The sequence below is a fragment of the Marmota monax genome, unplaced genomic scaffold, assembly GCF_021218885.2.
Source record: "Marmota monax isolate L192 unplaced genomic scaffold, Marmota_monax_Labrador192_F-V1.1 WCK01_AAM20220418_F8-fsc00042, whole genome shotgun sequence".
Classification (NCBI taxonomy): Eukaryota; Metazoa; Chordata; class Mammalia; order Rodentia; family Sciuridae; genus Marmota; species Marmota monax.
Window position 1 is genome coordinate 3,974,230 of NW_026693008.1, and position 17,481 is coordinate 3,991,710.

Sequence of the window (17,481 nt, forward strand, 5' to 3'; positions counted from 1 at the left end):
CATCCAACAAATATATAAGAGTCACTATTTTGAATCAGGCACTAGCTGAGCTATTAACCTAAAAATCAATTGAGTTTCAGTTAATGTTAAAACTATTTCTCAAAAAAAAGTCTTTTTTTTTTTTCCTGCTCTCCTAACTTACAATACAACAAGGATTTGTCAACAGGTATCATTGTGCAATTTGCCAATAGGTATCAATTTTATATCTAGCACCACTGAATAAAAGGGGCCAGGGTACTGACCTTGACACATTTGTTATTGCTTTTCAAAACATAATTCCCATTGCAAACTTACTTTCCATGTAAGTACTTTTCCATGAAAGTCAGTTCCTGTTTTAAAGGTGATTAATTGAGGTTGTTGGATAAATTTTTGTTCCTTTTGAGATTTTATAGTAATTTATTGGGAGAGTGGATTTGCTATAATCGCCTCAAAGAAAAATCAACTTAGGAGCTTTTGCAAATGTTAAAAGGCAACATCAACAAATGAACTAAGTGACCCTAAAACTGGTTTCACAGAACATTTGTTTGAACCTGAATTACAAATAAAATTTTGAGAGTTGAGAAGTCATCTGTCTGGATGGTGGTCTACCACTCAAGTGTTTCTCAGTCTGGGAATTGATTGGCACATTGAGAAGAAATTAGGCTATGTGAACCTTGTGATCGTGAGGGCCATCTTGATCTGAACTTCCCAAATGCTGGACATGTATATTTCTGTCAATATTGTATTAATTTATGCCGGTTAAAATATCGCTTATTTTCAGGTTTCTCTTTCAGAAAAGAGGACTTCTACATCCTTTCTCTAAGCCAAGGTCATATTTGCCTTTCTTGATGCAAATTTAATTATGTTACACCATGTTCACTTGAATTAATTGGAATTGATGTAGAATTGTCCACACAGGCCAGGTAAAATAGAGAATCTAGCAATTCCCAGATACTCAAGGTAGATTCTATATTGGGAGGGATTACCAGGGATTGAACTCAGGGGCACTCGGCCACTGATCCACCTCCCCAGCCCTATTTTGTATTTTATTTAGAGATGGGGTCTCACTGAGTTGCTTAGCACCTCACTGTTACTGAGCCTGGCTTTGAACTCATGATCCTTCTGCTTCAGCCTCCCAAACCACTGGGATTACAGGCACGTGCCACTGCACCCAGCTAGATTCTATATTTTAAGGCATTTTCACCAGAATCCATAGTAGTGTGTTTGCGTGCATGCATGCGTGTACACCAGAGACAAGTAATGCTTATGAAATATTTCATGTATTTTTACAAATTTTCCAGTTTGTTTTGCAGTTAGGTCAGGGCCATATTATCAGTTCCATAACAAACAGGCTATGAATTTTCCATGGCCTATGTCGTCCTGTTCCCCTAAGACTGGAGGCCACATGTTGGGAGAACAGAAATGCAAAACAGGGTCCTTCCATCTGCCTGGGTCCCTGAGTGATTGTGTGGAAGACAGTCCTCCATAACCAGCAACAGACAGTTAGATTAGGCAAGAAATAAACTGTTGTGTTAAGCCACTGAGATTTCAGGGTTAAATCTCAATGGACTAAATTAACCTCTTCTTATTAATTCATCTCCTTTTTAAAATTTGCTTCCTCAATATTTACTTATGTTTTCAGTATAATACATGATTACCCTTGATTATAATTGATGTGGAATTATTGACCTCAACTTCATTAAAAATACAAAATCGTCTTTCAACTTGTTGAACATAGCAAGAGTTAGGCATTGGTATATTCTAACAAGTAAATTAGGAACTGGTATGTGTGATAGAATAAATGATACCTGATGCTTTTGCTTTCCTACAGCACATAATACAGTAATACTTTATGCAGGAGACACTTAATAAATGCTGATGACATAATTTTGTATTTTTTAGTCATTCTTTTTCTCCCACCTATTGGAGAATATGGGCCCTCCTTCTTTTGTTTTTGTTTTTGTTTTTTGTAACCAGGGATTGATCCCAGAGGCACTCAGCCACTGAGCCACATCCCCCAACTCTTTTTATTTTTATTTTATTTTTTTTATTTTGAGACAAGTCCTCACTAAATTCCTCAGGACCTCACTAAGTTGCTGAGGCTGGCCTTGAACTCATGATCCTCCTGCCTCAGCCTCCCGAGCCCTTAGGATCACAGACATGCACCACTGTGCCCACTAAGCCTCCTTCTTTTAATATTACCTCCTCCTCTTGCCCACAGATAACTTTTAAAAGAACTAATTAAAAAAATACATCTCCTTGGTTATGGATTTAATACTACACACTGATTGTTCTTTTGACAGGTCTTCATCAAGGTGAAACCTACCCTTTATAAATATTTTTGACTTTCAACAATGGGTACAGCATGGTAGACACACCCTCAGGGCAAGCCAAATGAGATAATGATATATGTGGGTAGACTTTGTGAATAGACCCAACTGCTACCAGGTGCTTGGGTAATGATCAGCCTGGAAATGGAAATGAAGCACGTCTTGTATTTGTGACATGCTGCTCGAAGGAAACAGCAGCATGTGTGACAGTTCTCATACGCCCTGGAAAAGGCACTTCCTCTCCTCAACTTTAATTGGCATGGGTAGCTCTTTGACTTGTCGATTTGAATGCTTGCTACTGCTTAAGATCTCTCTTACACACTCAAAGATGCATGCTCACGAGCACACACCCATGCACACACACTCACCTGCGTGCACACACAGTCACTACAGCCCTAATTTCAGAAACTATAAAGCTTGATTTCATTTTGATCTTGCAAGCAACGTTCATACTACATTATCAATGTCTCAAAATGAAGTTCACTTCCCCTTAAAATAAAGAGCAATGGTATTTAGCTAAAGCATTCAATTTTCTTACAGATAATGTAGACATTGGATTCTTCTGGACTTTCTTTTGAGCACATTTACTTTTGCCCTCTATAGTTTTTTTTTTTTAATCAAGACTTGTTGCTACTGAAAGGACAAAAGTTTTCAAAGCACCAAAAAAGGATCTTTCCCATAAATATCAAAAGCTCCAGAGAATAAATCAACTTTGGCTCATCTTGGAAAAGTGATTATTTTCCATCAAATTGTCTGCTGGAACAGAATTTGCAAAATTAGTAAAAACTAAAACCAGGGCTTGGGAATGGCTCGGAGGTAGAGTACTTGCCCGGCATATGCATGGGCCTGGGTTTGATGCCTAGCACTGCAAAAAATAAAAAATAAGTTCAAAAAACAATGACTAGATGGCTCCGGAGGCTGAGGCAGGAAGATCTTGAGCCAGTCTCCGCAAGCAACTAATTGAGGCATTAAGCAAATTAGCAAGATCCTGTCTCTAAATAAAATATTTTTAAAAGGGCTAGGGATGTACCTTAGGTGCTAAGGTTCCTGGGTTCAATCCCTAGATCCAAGAAAAAGGAATGACTAGGCTGAAGGTGTAGGCCAGATAGAGTTTAGCCTGCACGAGGCCCTGGGTTCAATCCCCAACACTAAATAATGATAATGATAATCATCATCATCATCACCATCTAGTAACAATGAAAACCATTTCCATGTGTACAATATATGACTGATTTTGAAAAATACTCCTTCTTATTTATTCTAAGAATCCTGAAAGTTGTCAATTTCTATGCTTACCCTAGTCTGGCAGCTCGTAGCCTAATCCCTAGATGCTAATGCAAAAGCAAGTATATAGTGAACATTTTCTAAATGGTGAGCAGAGTATTTATCATCCCAATTTCCAGATGAAGAAACCTAGATACCTCTATTATTCACGCCACATTTGTCAGATGTTTCCTGACCCTTCTGCTGCACTTAGTCAATTTCATTTATTCAATCAACAAGGATTTAGCTGGGTGTAGTGGCGCACTCCTGGAATCCCAGAGACTCAATGTGCAGCCTGGACATTGCTATTGCCTTTTAACTCTCTTGGGGGGATCTTAGTATGCAGCCAGGATGGAGAACTGCTGTATCAAAGAGAAGCAAGACAGGATGCAGATGACCTCACTGGTCCAGATTGGAGATGATGGCAGCCTCACCCAGGAAAGTGGACAAGCAGAGTAGATGGGTTCAAAAGAGATTAAGAGGTGACTGAACAACTCTGAAGGGTTAGACCACACTGAATCCCTTTGCCCTTTCTTTACAAAACCACCTGCTGTTTCTCTACCCTGGTCTTTGGCTGCTCCCACCCAGAAAGACAATGCCCAGCCTCTTCTTTGAATGGCTTCAGTTCCTGTGTTTCTGGACAGGGCAGGTGAACCGAGCCATCTGCCCATCCAGCTGTGATGGATGCAGGAGAATCGCCAGTTCAAAGTCAGCCTCAGCAACTTAGTGAGGCCCTAAGCAACTCAATGAGAGCCTGCCTCTAAATAAAATATAAAAAGGGCTGGGGATGTGGCTCAGTGGTTAAGTACTCCTAGGTTCAATCTCCAGTACCAAAATATATATATATATTTATATTTATATTTATATATTTAAACCATTTGCATTAAGAATTCTGTTTAGGGCTGGGGACATAGCTCAGTGGTACAGTGCCTAATACGCACAAGGGCCTGGGTTCTATCCCCAGCATCAAACACACACACAGAGAATTCTATTTCAGTAATGACTTGACCACCTACTACGTGTCAGCTAAGTACCTGGACCCACATGTCATTAACTCATGCAACAGCCCCTCAGTTGATATTATTGTCTGTACCTCAAATTTAACTATGCAGATACGTCTTGCTTTTCTACCATGCATGCATCAGTTACTGATGATCTTCATAGTGTACAATATAGAGGAGCTCTTTATCCACAAGGCACTTGCCTCTTTGAGAGAATAGACAAGCAGCAAATCCTGCCTGGGGTTGGGGGGTGGTAAATGAGGAGGTTCAGGCTGCTAGGTAAAATGACCTTGGCTAGGACCAAGAAGAAGCCAGAGGAAGCAGCATGGAGACTGGAACTTGGATTAATGACTTAGTTTAGCCAGACAAAGGTGACAGAGGAGGGGGGAGCATGCGCATGGCCCAGGGGCCTGGGCAAGGATGTGGTGTGTTGGAGAACAGGGAGGAAGGAGTCCAGAATAGCTGGAGCTTAGAAAACAAGATGGAAGGGGGGGCGGGAGGGGAAATGAGGTTGAAAAGCTGTGCTATAGCCAGATGGTGACAGCTCCCTGAGCTTTGATAAGGATCTCAGACTCCTACTGCCAAGGAAAATGGAAAGTTACTAAAGAGTGTGGAGCAGGAGAGGAACAGAAGCAAATGGAAAAAGATGAGCAGACGGCTGTGCAGGGGTTAGGGTTAGCTAGAGCCACAGCGTCCCCCAGGAGCTTGGGAGACAAGTACCAATTCTCAGGGCTCACCCCGTACCTACTGAACCCAAACTTTCCAGGGATGAGACTCAGTACTCTTTTTTTTTCTTTCAATTTTTAAATATATTTTATCGGTGCATTGTAATTATCCATAAAAGCTGCATTTATTATGCCATGTTTGCATCCACATAGTTTGCTCCATCTCATTCCCCAGGACCTTCCCTTTCCCTCTCCTCCTCCTTCCCCCATTCTGCTTGCTCTACTCTTCTGATCTCCTTTCTATTACTTTCTACTATTCAACCCTCTGTCACTGAACAAGTTCTCTGGTGGATTGTTATGTGCAGCAAAGATTGAGAACCACTGGATTTGGATAGAGGTTTCTAAACTTTGCTGCATTCGAATGACTTCAAGAGGTTTTGTTTTGTTTTTTAAATATTGTTTTAGTTGTAGTTGGGCACAATATCTTTATTATTTTTTTAATCTGGTGCTGAGGATTGAACCCAGGGCTTCACACATGCAAGGCGATCAAGAAGATCATGAACATCATGAAGATCATGAAGGTGATTCATTAAAAGTTGTAGGTGAAAAAAAAAGAAAAGAGCAGTACCCTCCACACTGCATTAGAATCGTAGTCTCCGACCTCAACAGTGAAACATTATAGCTTCAACTTTTGCAAATCCTCATCACATTGGAGGGATAGGGCGAAAAGGTGCTTGCTGAGCATCTGTGTCAGTCTTTCGCAGTCATTACAAGCCTCTGCTCTTGGCCTTGCTACTGCTTGAACTCTTGCTTCGACAAATGAGGCTGCAGATAGAGAGCGCTCAGTATTTTGGTCAAGGGTGGCAGAGCTAGTAAGAGACAGAGCAAGCATTTGAGGTGAGACCTGACTGTTTCCAACTCTTGGGTGCCTGACTACCAGTCCCCATAGGAGCCCAGGTGGTTGGAAGGGAAACCTGAGACACAGGATGGCTTAGATAGGAGACCAGCTGGCCATGCCTAGTAAAGCAAGTAGATGTGTAGCTACAGCCCCGAAAAGGGCCTTCTTGAAGAAAGGCCATGCAAAGCCAAACTCTGAATATATTGGATTTGCAATGATAGGAAGAGGAGGGGAGGTCACTCCAGGACTGTGGTGACATGGGGAAGGGACGGCGTGATGACTAGAAGCTCACAAAGGAGTGGACTGGCTTTGGGTTTGGGGGGTATTTTATGGATTTATTTGCTGCTTGCTCTGAGAATTGCTGGATCTGGGACTCCAGTGTTATATTTACTGCATTGCCAGAAGCCAGCAAAGACAGCAAGCCGGTGACTCAGATGCAGGTGACCTTCCCATTGGCTAGCAAAAGCTGGGAGCTAAACCCTGCATTTGGCAGTCGAGGGGGAAGTGCATCATTCAGAATGGAAACTTTGACCTGCTCAAGGTCTTCTCTGGAAGAGGAAATAAGGCCTGGTCAAGAAAGATGCCAATGGTCTGATTTTAACTCTTCTGCAAACGAGGTAGTACCTCCTTGGGTTTTTGTTTTTTCTAAAAACAGAATATAACTGAATGTGCACAGGATACCTAATTCTATGTTCTCTCTACAAATAACCCTGGAATCGAAGCCTCTGTACAGACTCAGGTGGGAGTGGAGTCTACATATTTCATCAGAGTCTCCTCCACTGATAATAATAGACTCCTATATACCAGCTATGTGTGGCACCCCCACTGTGAGGAAATGCTTATTGTCATCGCCATTGCAGTTGTCCTCCGAGATTATGATTTTGGAGCTACAGGCACAGATGATCAGAGGGGCCAAGGGTCCTGGCTGTGATCACACCATAAAAAAGGAGTTTGAGCTGTGTTGGATCTCAAGATTTCTGATTCTAAATCTCTGCTTTCTTTCTTTCATTTGTTGCTACTGAGTGTTGAGCCCAAGTGCTTAACCACTGAGCCCCATCCCCAGCCCATTATATTTAATTTAGAGACAGGGTCTTGCTAAGTTGCTGAGGGCCTCACTAAGTTGCTGAGGCTGGCTTTGAACTTGCGATCCTCCTGCCTTGGCCTCCCCAGCCACTGGGATTACAGACATGTATCACTGCACCCAGCCTCTGCTACTTTTTTTTTAATAAGGGATAAACCCTCTATGCAGGGCCAGTTATCCCTTGAACTACAGGCAAACTACTTAACCTTCTAAAGCTTGGTCCTGAATGGGGGTACCCTGATCTGTCACTTTGAGTGACATAATCATAATAAATCATAATCTGTGTGAAGGTGAACATGGGAAGTCTGTGGAATGCCAGGGTCCGATGGATACTCAGATTCACCAAACATGCCTGCATGCTGAGCTCTTTGCTAAGTATCCTACCATACCATCTTACTTCAGCTCAGATCAAGCCTGTAAAATGGATGGTATCCTTATTATTCCCATATTAGAGTTAAAGGAGTTGAAAAAAAAAAAACCCTAAGGCTCAGAGAGGTCCAATAACTTGCCCAAGGTCACTCAGCTTCGGGCTCAAAGGCACAGATGTGAACTTAGGTGGTAGAAGGGAGACCTGCCAACCACATTCTACAGCCCCAACATTAAAAGTAGACAAACAGGATTCAGAAGGAAAGGAAAAGGGAGGTGACAATTAGGCACTGAAGGTGATTATATAATCATAATTCAAAAAAACTTCAGTACATTCTAGAACACAGGAGCACCCACATCTCCTGGTCCTGGCTGTAACTTTCCAGGCTACAGTGTGCACCAGGAATATGGCAGTCGCTGGAGCAGTTTGCTTTTAAAGAAGATTAAAAATATAAATAAAAACATGGAGCAGTGGAGAAAAGGTGTGCCAGCTGATGGAGAGGTTTAGGAGGTTCTTTGCAACCTTCCTCTCCAACCCCAATCCCCAGAAGCCCAGGCCCCGGCCTGCAAAGCAGAGAAGCAACAAAGTGAATGGATGGAGTTAACCCACAACAGCAGGGGGCTTGCATCACAGTGGCTTCAAGATAACCCTGCCTCCCTCCCTGAAAGCCCACACTCAGGATGCTCTATCAGGACCAGGACGGACTGTGGGCCAGCAAGAGGCCAGCCTTCACCTGTGGCCGCACAGAACTGTCTTCTCACTAAGCAGTGAGGCCCAGCAAACCAGAAGTTAGTGGACTGGGAATTTGTTCCCAGCATGCTCCATGATGGTGCTGTGACTCTGGGCAGGTCGCTGTCTCGCTCTGGGTCACAGTTAATTAACTCAGTCCTGTTGTCAGCCGGACAGTCATTTTATTCATATGCCAATTATTTACTCTCACTGTATATTTGCTTCTGCGGTGGGTGCCGGGGTGTGGCGGTGAGCAGACTCCCAGCCATCCTTTGTGGAGCTCACAGCCTCCTAGGGAATATCCAATGATCACAGGGTAAAGTTATGATGGCGACAAATGCCAGGAAGGAAAGGCTTAATCCTTGGAGAGCGCGTGAAGGCACAAATCCACTTAGTCCAGAGCCCATTGGAGAAGGATTTGCTGCAAAGCTGAAGGATGAAGGATAAGATGTTAGCGTCAAGGAGGAGACACAGAGGCATGTCCCATGCATGAGGAAGAGCATGTGTCAGGACAGCGCGTAAAAAGAGCTAGAAGGGCCGGGCGCGATGACGCACATCTGTAAGCCCAGCAGCTCTGGAGGCTGAGGCAGGAGGATCACAAGTTCAAAGCTAGACTCAGCAACTTAGCGAGGCCCTAAGCAACTCAGTGAGACCCTGTCTCTAAATAAAATACACAATAGGGCTGGGGATGGGGCTCAGGGGTTAAGCACCCCTGGGTTCATCTCTGGTACCCCAAAATATAAATAAAAAATTTTAAGACATATATTTTAATAAAAGGACTAGGAGGCTGATAACCCTTCCAAAGACCTCTGCTGGGGGGAGGGGGGAAGCCATGTCTCATGAGGTCACAGAGCTCAACAGAGACCAACAGCCAGCCCGAGGCTACTGCATCACGTCTAATGCTCCCACTGGCCGGAGTTCCAGGGCTTCTTCATTTTGGTCCCCAAGTCAAAGTTGGTTCATTTACTGGACCAGCTGAGTTCCATTGATTTCTTTTTTCTTTTTCGAAAGTAGGGCAATCATTCAAATAATGCATTAAGCAATCTGCCTATCTCTGCTGATATTTTTCTGCACATTGGAATCACATCTTTCTTTGCTTGCCTGAAGCAGAAATAAGAATGAGGTTGGAAAAGACTACAGCTGGGATTGCTTCCTTATGGCTGTGATGTCCTGGGAGCCCCCTTCAGTTACCTATTCCAATATGTGTCCTTCAGGTGTTCAAATATGTAGCATAAGCCATCCGGAAAGTTGGGGAAATTTGGGGCTGCAGGACTCCTGGGCCCCAGAACACAACTTTGAGAAACGCTAGTAAGGCCTTTCAGAGCCTCCTAGGATATGATCGCTTGTCACTTTTCTCCTAGGAAGGGGCTGTGACTTTGGCCCAAGGTCCCACAGTAGAGGACAAATCCAGGACCAGACCACAGACTCCTAAAGTCTATTCCAGGACTCCCTGCCCCAGGATGGGTTCTGTCAAAAATCCCAAAAGGAGGGAGGAGAGTGTCCATCCATGAGTGCCCCCTCTAAAATGGGATAACTCTAAAAACTATTTGCTAAACTGCAGGACCTACTGTGTGCCGGTACCATGCTGGGAGCTTTGTGTACATATCACCTGAACTGATCATAAGATGTTAGGGGTGGGGGTGGGGGGTGGTTACCTCATCCCAGATTTACAGATGAGGAAACTGAGGCTCAGTCGAGCCATTTTCCTATCCCTTCAATAAGGACATTGCAAAACCAAGATTCAGACCTGAGAAGGTCTGACTTCCCTTGCATAATTCATACATTAAGTCATTTCTTCCTTTCAATGGCCATCTGAGATAGAAAGGTATCCATTTTGCAGATGAGGAAACCGAGGTTGGGCAGCACTAAGAGATTTCACAAGGTCCCCCATCCAAGGAGTGGTGGGGTGCAGTTCCAAGTGGCCAGATCTCGTGTCAGTGTCCACTCGGGCTCGACATCGGTGCTGGTCTGAGTTCTTCTCTGTGCATTGACTAACAGGGCATGAAAGTGAGCGAGAAGAGTCACGGTGCACTTGACCCTGTGACCTTCCTGTATGCATTCACGCAATGCTAGCTCAGCTCCGCATCTCTTCAAAAGAGAGGCCCAAGGAAGTAGTTCCCTGTGCTTGATGGACAATCCGAAAAACAGCTGCCCCTCCTCTCCTTGACCTCTGCTGGAAGAAGGTGATTTTCCTAATGAGCTAACGAGCCTTCCTGCCCATGTGCATTTCCAACCCTAATTAGCTGGCTGTCCAGGTGAAAGGTTTGCCCTTGGCCTGGTTCTCCTGCCTATCTTCCCTGTCCTCGGTGGAAAAGACCCAGCGCAAACAGAACCCCGTTTCCATGGAAGCCCCCAACCCCGCCTTTCCCTTCCCGGCACTTGAAAGGGTAATTACTCGATTCCTCTTTATCTGTTTGGATTTCACGCGCCAGACCCATCGAGCCGGTGATAGAGGACGGCCTTCTCCATCACGCCTGGCTATTTTAGGGAACTTCCATCGCCGTCCCCTTTTATTTCTCTCTTTAGATCATTAGCTGTCAGGCAGATGTGTCCGCCTTCTGGTCACTCCTGCTAATTAGAGTCTAACAGAGGAAAGGGACGCGACCCCACAGAAAGCAAGAGACACTGAGAAGCCAGGGAAGTGCGTCAGGAGATGAGGGCCTCAGAGGCACAGCCACTTCAGAGCCCACTGTCCCCTCTGGTGCCTCTCTTCTGAATCTCTGCCGCCCCACGGTGGCCCACATCAGAAATGCAGCCAGGGCGGGCTGCTCCATTAACAGCCCAGACAGCCCCAGCCACCATTTCCTGAGGGTTCTCTGCATGCCCAGCGCTGGGCTGAGCACTTTTATATCTGTTGTTAATCTGCATGGCAACCTTAGGTAGAGTTATTCTGAATGTTCAGACAAGAAGAGCTGAAGCCCAGAGAGGGTAAGTCACTTGCTCAAGGTCACACAGCTACGGAGCGGCAGAGTCAGGGAAAGGACGTGCCCATTGCTGTCATTTCTTAGGATTCTGGTACTGCTACAGCCTCCCCTGAAGACATCAGTCACAACAAGTGACAGAGGCTGGCTCTGTATGGCAGATTGACTCATGTGTACAAAGTGAAGATGCTGAGTTAGTTAACCACCACAACCAATTAGAAAATCACAACGAGGCACTCAAGAAGGAAGCCACCATAATGTCAGGGAACAATTCAATTTGAGGCAGAGCAAAGTCAGGTGCAAATGCCTAGCTCCAGCTGTGCTGACGGGGACATGTCCCTCCACGTAACGGAGGTTTGGTTTCCTCATCCGTAAAATGGAGACTAATGGTATCTACCTCTTAAGGTTGCTATTTTGCCATTGGGAAATGTGAAATTTCCCAAACTGTTCTTTGGAAGGTTTGTTTTCCATGAAGTAATTGTGTAAAAGACAAAGTTAAATGAAGTTACACAGAGAACGTTCTCAAAGTCTTGATGATGCTAATGTGTGGATAAATTTTCAGGAACGGACAGACTTTCCTGACCCCAGTATCTTTTTCCCTTTGGAAACTAATAAGCTTCTGTTTGAGGGGGACGCTTCAGAAAAGGCTGTAAAACAGGTCAGAGGGTATTCAGAGTTTGAAATGGGGACTAGTAAATGCTAATCCTTTTTTTTCTTTATGCCCAGATTGTTCAAATGACCTGTTTTTGCTGGCTTTTTGCTCCAGGGAGTTCAGGGTCTTGCTAATTCCTTTCTGAATTCCATTTTCTTTACATAGCAAACACTTAATGAATGAGTAAATGTGGGAATAGATGAATGCTGCTTAGTGTAGCTCCTGCCTGTTCACCTTCTTCTACCGCTTTCTCTGCTGTACTCCGTGGGGCTCAGGGGAGAATACAAATGCTCCTGGGAAACTCAGCAATGGGGCTGGTTCTCACTGATTTCCCTTCTCAATTTTCACCTGTGTGAACAACCGGATCTTCTGACAGAACTCAGTGCTGCAGCCCCTAACTAGTCAGGTTTGCTGCTTCTCTCGGAAACCGTGGGATGTTTCATTTGGGTACATGTTTTGAGCAAGACATTTCTGAGCTGTCCCAGTAGGTCTGCGCCTGGATCTGAAAAACTCTTGGGCTATCCCAGGGGATAAAAGAAAAGCAGCTCATTGGAGCCTAAAGATAATGCAGAGAACACAGTTTCCCATGTGTATCTATCAGTATACTGTGATGGGGTGGACCAGTGGTCAGTGGTGACGGGGTGGTGTGCTTTATATTCATTTAGAGCAGGATTTCCTACTGGTGTTCTCTGGGTATTATGCAAAAAACACAAATTTGTTTCTGCTAAAAAGCATGAGCTGAAAATTCATAATAGCTAAGTTATGGAACTAATCTAGGTGCCCTTCAATAGATGAATGGATTAAAAAAGGTGGTCTATATATGCAATGGAATATTACTCAGCCATAAAAAAAGAATGAAGGTATAGCATTGGCTGGCAAAAGGATGGAACTGAAGACTATCCTGCTAAGTGAAATAAGCCAATCCCCCCAAAACAAAGGCCAAATATTCTCTCTGATATGTGGATACTAATCCATAATAAGGTGGGGGGGGGGGGTAGCAGCTCATTGGATTATAGAAAGGGGAACAAAGGGAAGGGAGGGGGATGGGAACAGGAAAGACAGGGGGATGGGAACAGGAAAGACAGTGGAATGAATGGGACAGAACTTTCCCATGTTCATATATGAACACACAACCAGGGAAACTCCACATCATGTCCAACCACAAGAATGGGATCCTAATTAGAATAAGTTAGTCTCCATGTTATTTATAGTATGTCAAAATGCACTACTGTCACGCAGGTCTAAAAAGGACAAATAACATTTTTTTAAAAACAGAGCCGAGTTGGTCAGAATCTAACAGGCTTCCTTCTGGCGGAACTTCTCAGAGACGGTGCATTTCAGCACGGCATGTCCCCAATATCTCTGACCGTTCCTCTGGGGCCACTCTGGAAGCCTGTCCTCTGGAACAGCTGCCCAGTGCTGCTGCTCAGCAGAGCACCCTTGGACACCTCCTGCCTCAGGACACACAGCCAGATGTCTCAGCCCTGTCTTCACAGTCTAGGGATTGTGGGAAAGAGAAGAGGAGGCTGTGGTGACTGCTGATCAAGCAGGGATTCAAATGTACAGCCCCGAGCCGGATGGATTTTCTAATGTGTTTCATAAGAAGATATAGCTGGATGAGGTGGTGCACTTTTGTCATCCCAGAAACTTGGGAGGCTGAGGCAGGAGGATCTCAAGTTCGAGGCCAGCCATGGCAAATTAACAAAACCCAGTCTCAAAATTTAAAAAAAAAAAAAAAAAAGTAAAGATAAAAAGAAGTTGCGCATGGTGGCACAGGCTGTGATCCCAGCCTCTTGGGAGGCTGAGACAGGAGGACAGCAAGTTCAAAGCTAGCCTCAGCAACTTGGTGAAGCCCGGAACAACTTAACAAGACCCTGCCTCAGAATTTAAAAATTTTGAAACAAAAGGGCTGGGGATGTGGCTCCGTGGTTAAACACCCCTGGATTCAATCCCCAGTACCAAATAAATAAATAAAATTAAAAGGGCTGGGGGTGTAGCTCAGTGGTAAAACACTTCTGGGTCCAATCCCTAGTATGGTAGGGGGAGGGGAAGAAGGAAAAGAAAGAAGGAAAAAAAAAAAAAGAAGTAATCATGAGGCTTCAGAAGCATGGCCATAAGTTTCCTAGCAATATTGTTTGCATCATATTAGAGGTAACTATTTTCCATACCATTAGATAGCACAGGTAAGAAGCAGGAAGCTTCAAACTGATGAATAAAAAATGGCTTTTAGAGCAAAGGGCCTTGGGAAACTCATCTATTCAGCAACTTTTTATTGCGAGTTGATATGCGCTCCAAAGAGGAATCCGGCTCATCCTATTTGAATACCACCACCGTTTCTGATTAAAATTTCCTGTGAATGAAATAAATCATGTCTTACCAGAAAAAGCAGACTCAATTACAGTTTGCAGGAGATTGGTAGGCTTGCTTGGAAATAGAAAAAAATTCAATGCCTAGGCCAGGAATCCGCAAGCATGGTCTGCCACCTGTTGCAAATAAAATTTTATCTGGAGCCTAGCGGCGCTCATCCATTTACATGTTGTCTCTGGCTGTTTTCACACTGTAATGCAGGAGTGGATTCATTGCGGCACAGAGCTTCTGGTACTCAAAGGATAAAGCCTTAATTATATGGCCCTTTACATAAATGTTTATCAACCCCTTTCATAGGTTTTATAGGAAGGAACGAAGATTCCAGAAGTCAATCTTTTGTTCTGTGGATGGAAAAACCAAAATCAGAGACATCAAGGAATTGCCCTGGTTTATTTAGACAAGGGGGGGAGGGGATCTTGATATCCCCAGAGCTGTTATCAACAAAGGAAGGCAGAGATGGATTTTGTCTTAGATACCAACATGGCAGCCACCGGCAGGTGGGGTTGAGAAGGTCTCAGGGCTCAACAAGAAGGAATGTAAGGATTCGTTGGTTTTCTATAGTCCAGGGATGGAGTGTGTTAGGACTCACCCTGGATCCAAAGACTAACTTCCCCATCCCCCGAGAAGAGCCGTCCAATGGTGGCTCACATGATCCTTTCCCACCAATCAGACTAGCTCTGCTGGCTCACATGATCCTTACCCACCAATCAGACTAGCCCTGCTGGCTCACATGATCCTTACCCACCAATCAGACTAGCCCTGCTGGCTCACAGGATCCTTACCCACCAATCAGAAAGCACCCCATGCCAACTGTCAAACCTTTCAACCTTTAAACTGTCATAACTGTCAAACCACCCCTGCTCTATAAATATGCAGAGCTGTTCCTCAACAAACGGGCATTTTCTCCTTCCACGAGACTTGTTCATCCTTTCATTAGACAACCAAAGCAGACGGCCCCTTTTTTGGGCCCCTGGATACCTCCATTCTAAGGGGTCTCTACAAAGTAAGTGGTGACCGGGAACCAGATATGCATGTGGGTATCCTGGTGTCTTCTTCCTACATCTCTAATAGTCACCTGGCCATCCCCCTCCTTGCATGTCCACTGTATGAGCACTTCCTCACCTGGACCAAACCAGGGGTGTTTCATGGCCTCCCCATTAGAAACACTTATGGGGACCAATTCAGAAGTGATTGATGATGATTCCCACACAAGGTCATTCAAGTGTCTCTTAGCAACTTTTTAACCCACCGTGCTCCGCCCAAAAGAACTTAACTTGGGATTTCACTCAAACCGGGCTTGTTGGTGACAAGAGGCTTCTTCTAGTGTACTATGTCCACGGATCCCAAAGGGGGCATGCAAAACGAAACATGGTGAGTCGATTGGCTTTTGTGACCCATGCTGAAGGTCTGTATATTTGTGCTTTTGTGCAGCTGGACAATCCGGATGAACAGGCGGCCCAGATCCGAAGAGAGTTGGATGGACGTCTCCAGATGGCAGACCAAATAGCCAGGGTAAGGAAACCTGGGGGACGTTTGCTGAGTACCAGGCCAAATGTCCAACCCAGGAAACACACTGATTATTAATAGCTTTTGAAAGATAACGGTGAGCTGGGCATGGGGGTGCACACCTGTAATCTCAGCAACTCAGGAGGCTGAGGCAGGAGGATTGCAAGTTTGAGAGCAGCCTGGGCAACTGAGTGAGATCCTGTCTCAAATAAAAAAAATGAAGAGGGCTAAAGATGCAGCTCAGTGGTTGAGAGCCCTGGGGTCCCTTCCCTAGCTCTGATTGGGCCTTTAGCCAACCCATATCCTCCCAGAAGTACCACATGCTCCAGTGAACTACCGAAACTCAGATTCCACCTTTCTCCTGAGTCCTAGGCTCACATTTTCCCACCATCTACTTAACATTTGCACTTAGACATTCCCCTGGCGTTTCAAGTCAGATGTGTTGGAAACCGGGCTCCTACCTTCTTCCTCCCACCCCATACATACACCTCCACTTCCTGCTCTCCATTGATTCTCTACCCAGTTAGTTTGGATGAAGGTTCCCAGTCACTATCAACCTCCTCTTCCTCCTGCCCACACCCCCACTAGCAGCCACCCAGCGTCCTGACTCAGCCTCCTGAATGTGGGTTGGAGACCTCCTGTCTCCCTGCTCCACGGCTGCTCTGATCCAGCCCAAGTCTGCAGCACTTGGAAGCTATTGTAGAATCCCAGTAGGTCCCTGGCTCTGGCCCTCCCCAGACTTTCCATCCTGCTTGCTGTTGCCATCGTAAAACCCACATGTGAGGCCCTCACCACAGAGCTTCGGAGCCCTCACTAGATCTCACATGGATCCCAGGACCCAATCTAACCAACCTCTTTAGCGTGGTATTCAAGGCTCTTAGTCAACAGACTACAGCTTCCCTTCTTGGCCTCATTTCCTACAGCTCTCACCAGGCCTCTCTGATCCAGCTGCAGAAGGTGTCTCCTTCTAGCCTGGCTTGGTGGTGCACACCAGGAATCCCAGCAGCTTGGGAGGCTGAGGCAGGAGGATCCTGAGTTCAAAGCCAGCCTCAGCAACTTAGGGAGGAGCTAAGCAATTCAGTGAGATGCTGTCTATAAATGAAATACAAACATAGGGCTGGGGATGTGGCTAAGCGGTCAAGTGCCCCTGAGTTCAATCCCAGTACCAAAAAAAAAAAAAAGAAAGAAAAGAAAGAAAGAAAGTAGCTTCCTCTAAACCTACCAGTTTCTTTGTACCCACTGATGCCTGAGCCTGGATGGACCTTTCTTCTCCCTTCCACTTAGCAAACTCCTGACTCAGTCTATCTCTCCATGAGCACATCTTCTCTGACCACTGAGTGCCTAGCATACCGCACATAGACCTTTATGACACCAGGTCATTGAATGGTGAGCCTCTGTTTGCCTGTCTAATCTCGAAACGGATTGGCCACCCCAGGGTTGAGATCTTCCTTGTCATTAATGAGTGTAGCTAAGTGTTACCTACTACTATTGCTGCAGCTGCCAATCATGTTATTATTACTAGCTGCAAGGCCTATAGTCTTCCTTGGGCCCTGATTCTGGGCTAAGCATGCTCAATGCTTATCATGAACCATCTCAGTCAATTCTGAAAGCAGAACTCTGAGGTTGTTTCTGTCATCATTCTTGTTTTAGAGATGGAGAAATCTCCATGAAGCATGACAGGCACTAATTAAGATGCTGTACTGGACCCTCACTGAAGATTTG

The 17,481-nt window shown here is 45.0% G+C and overlaps 1 protein-coding gene across 8 annotated transcripts in view; it reads left to right on the top strand.

Moving 5' to 3' along the window:
• Positions 1-17,481, top strand: part of Cadps (calcium dependent secretion activator) — a 480,326-nt gene that overhangs the window by 194,877 nt on the left and 267,968 nt on the right. For all 8 annotated transcript variants that reach the window (XM_058582090.1, XM_058582085.1, XM_058582091.1 and 5 more), the window contains exon 4: positions 15,685-15,765. In XM_058582090.1, coding sequence (XP_058438073.1) covers positions 15,685-15,765 — 81 coding nt within the window. The remainder of the gene's footprint in view (positions 1-15,684; positions 15,766-17,481) is intronic.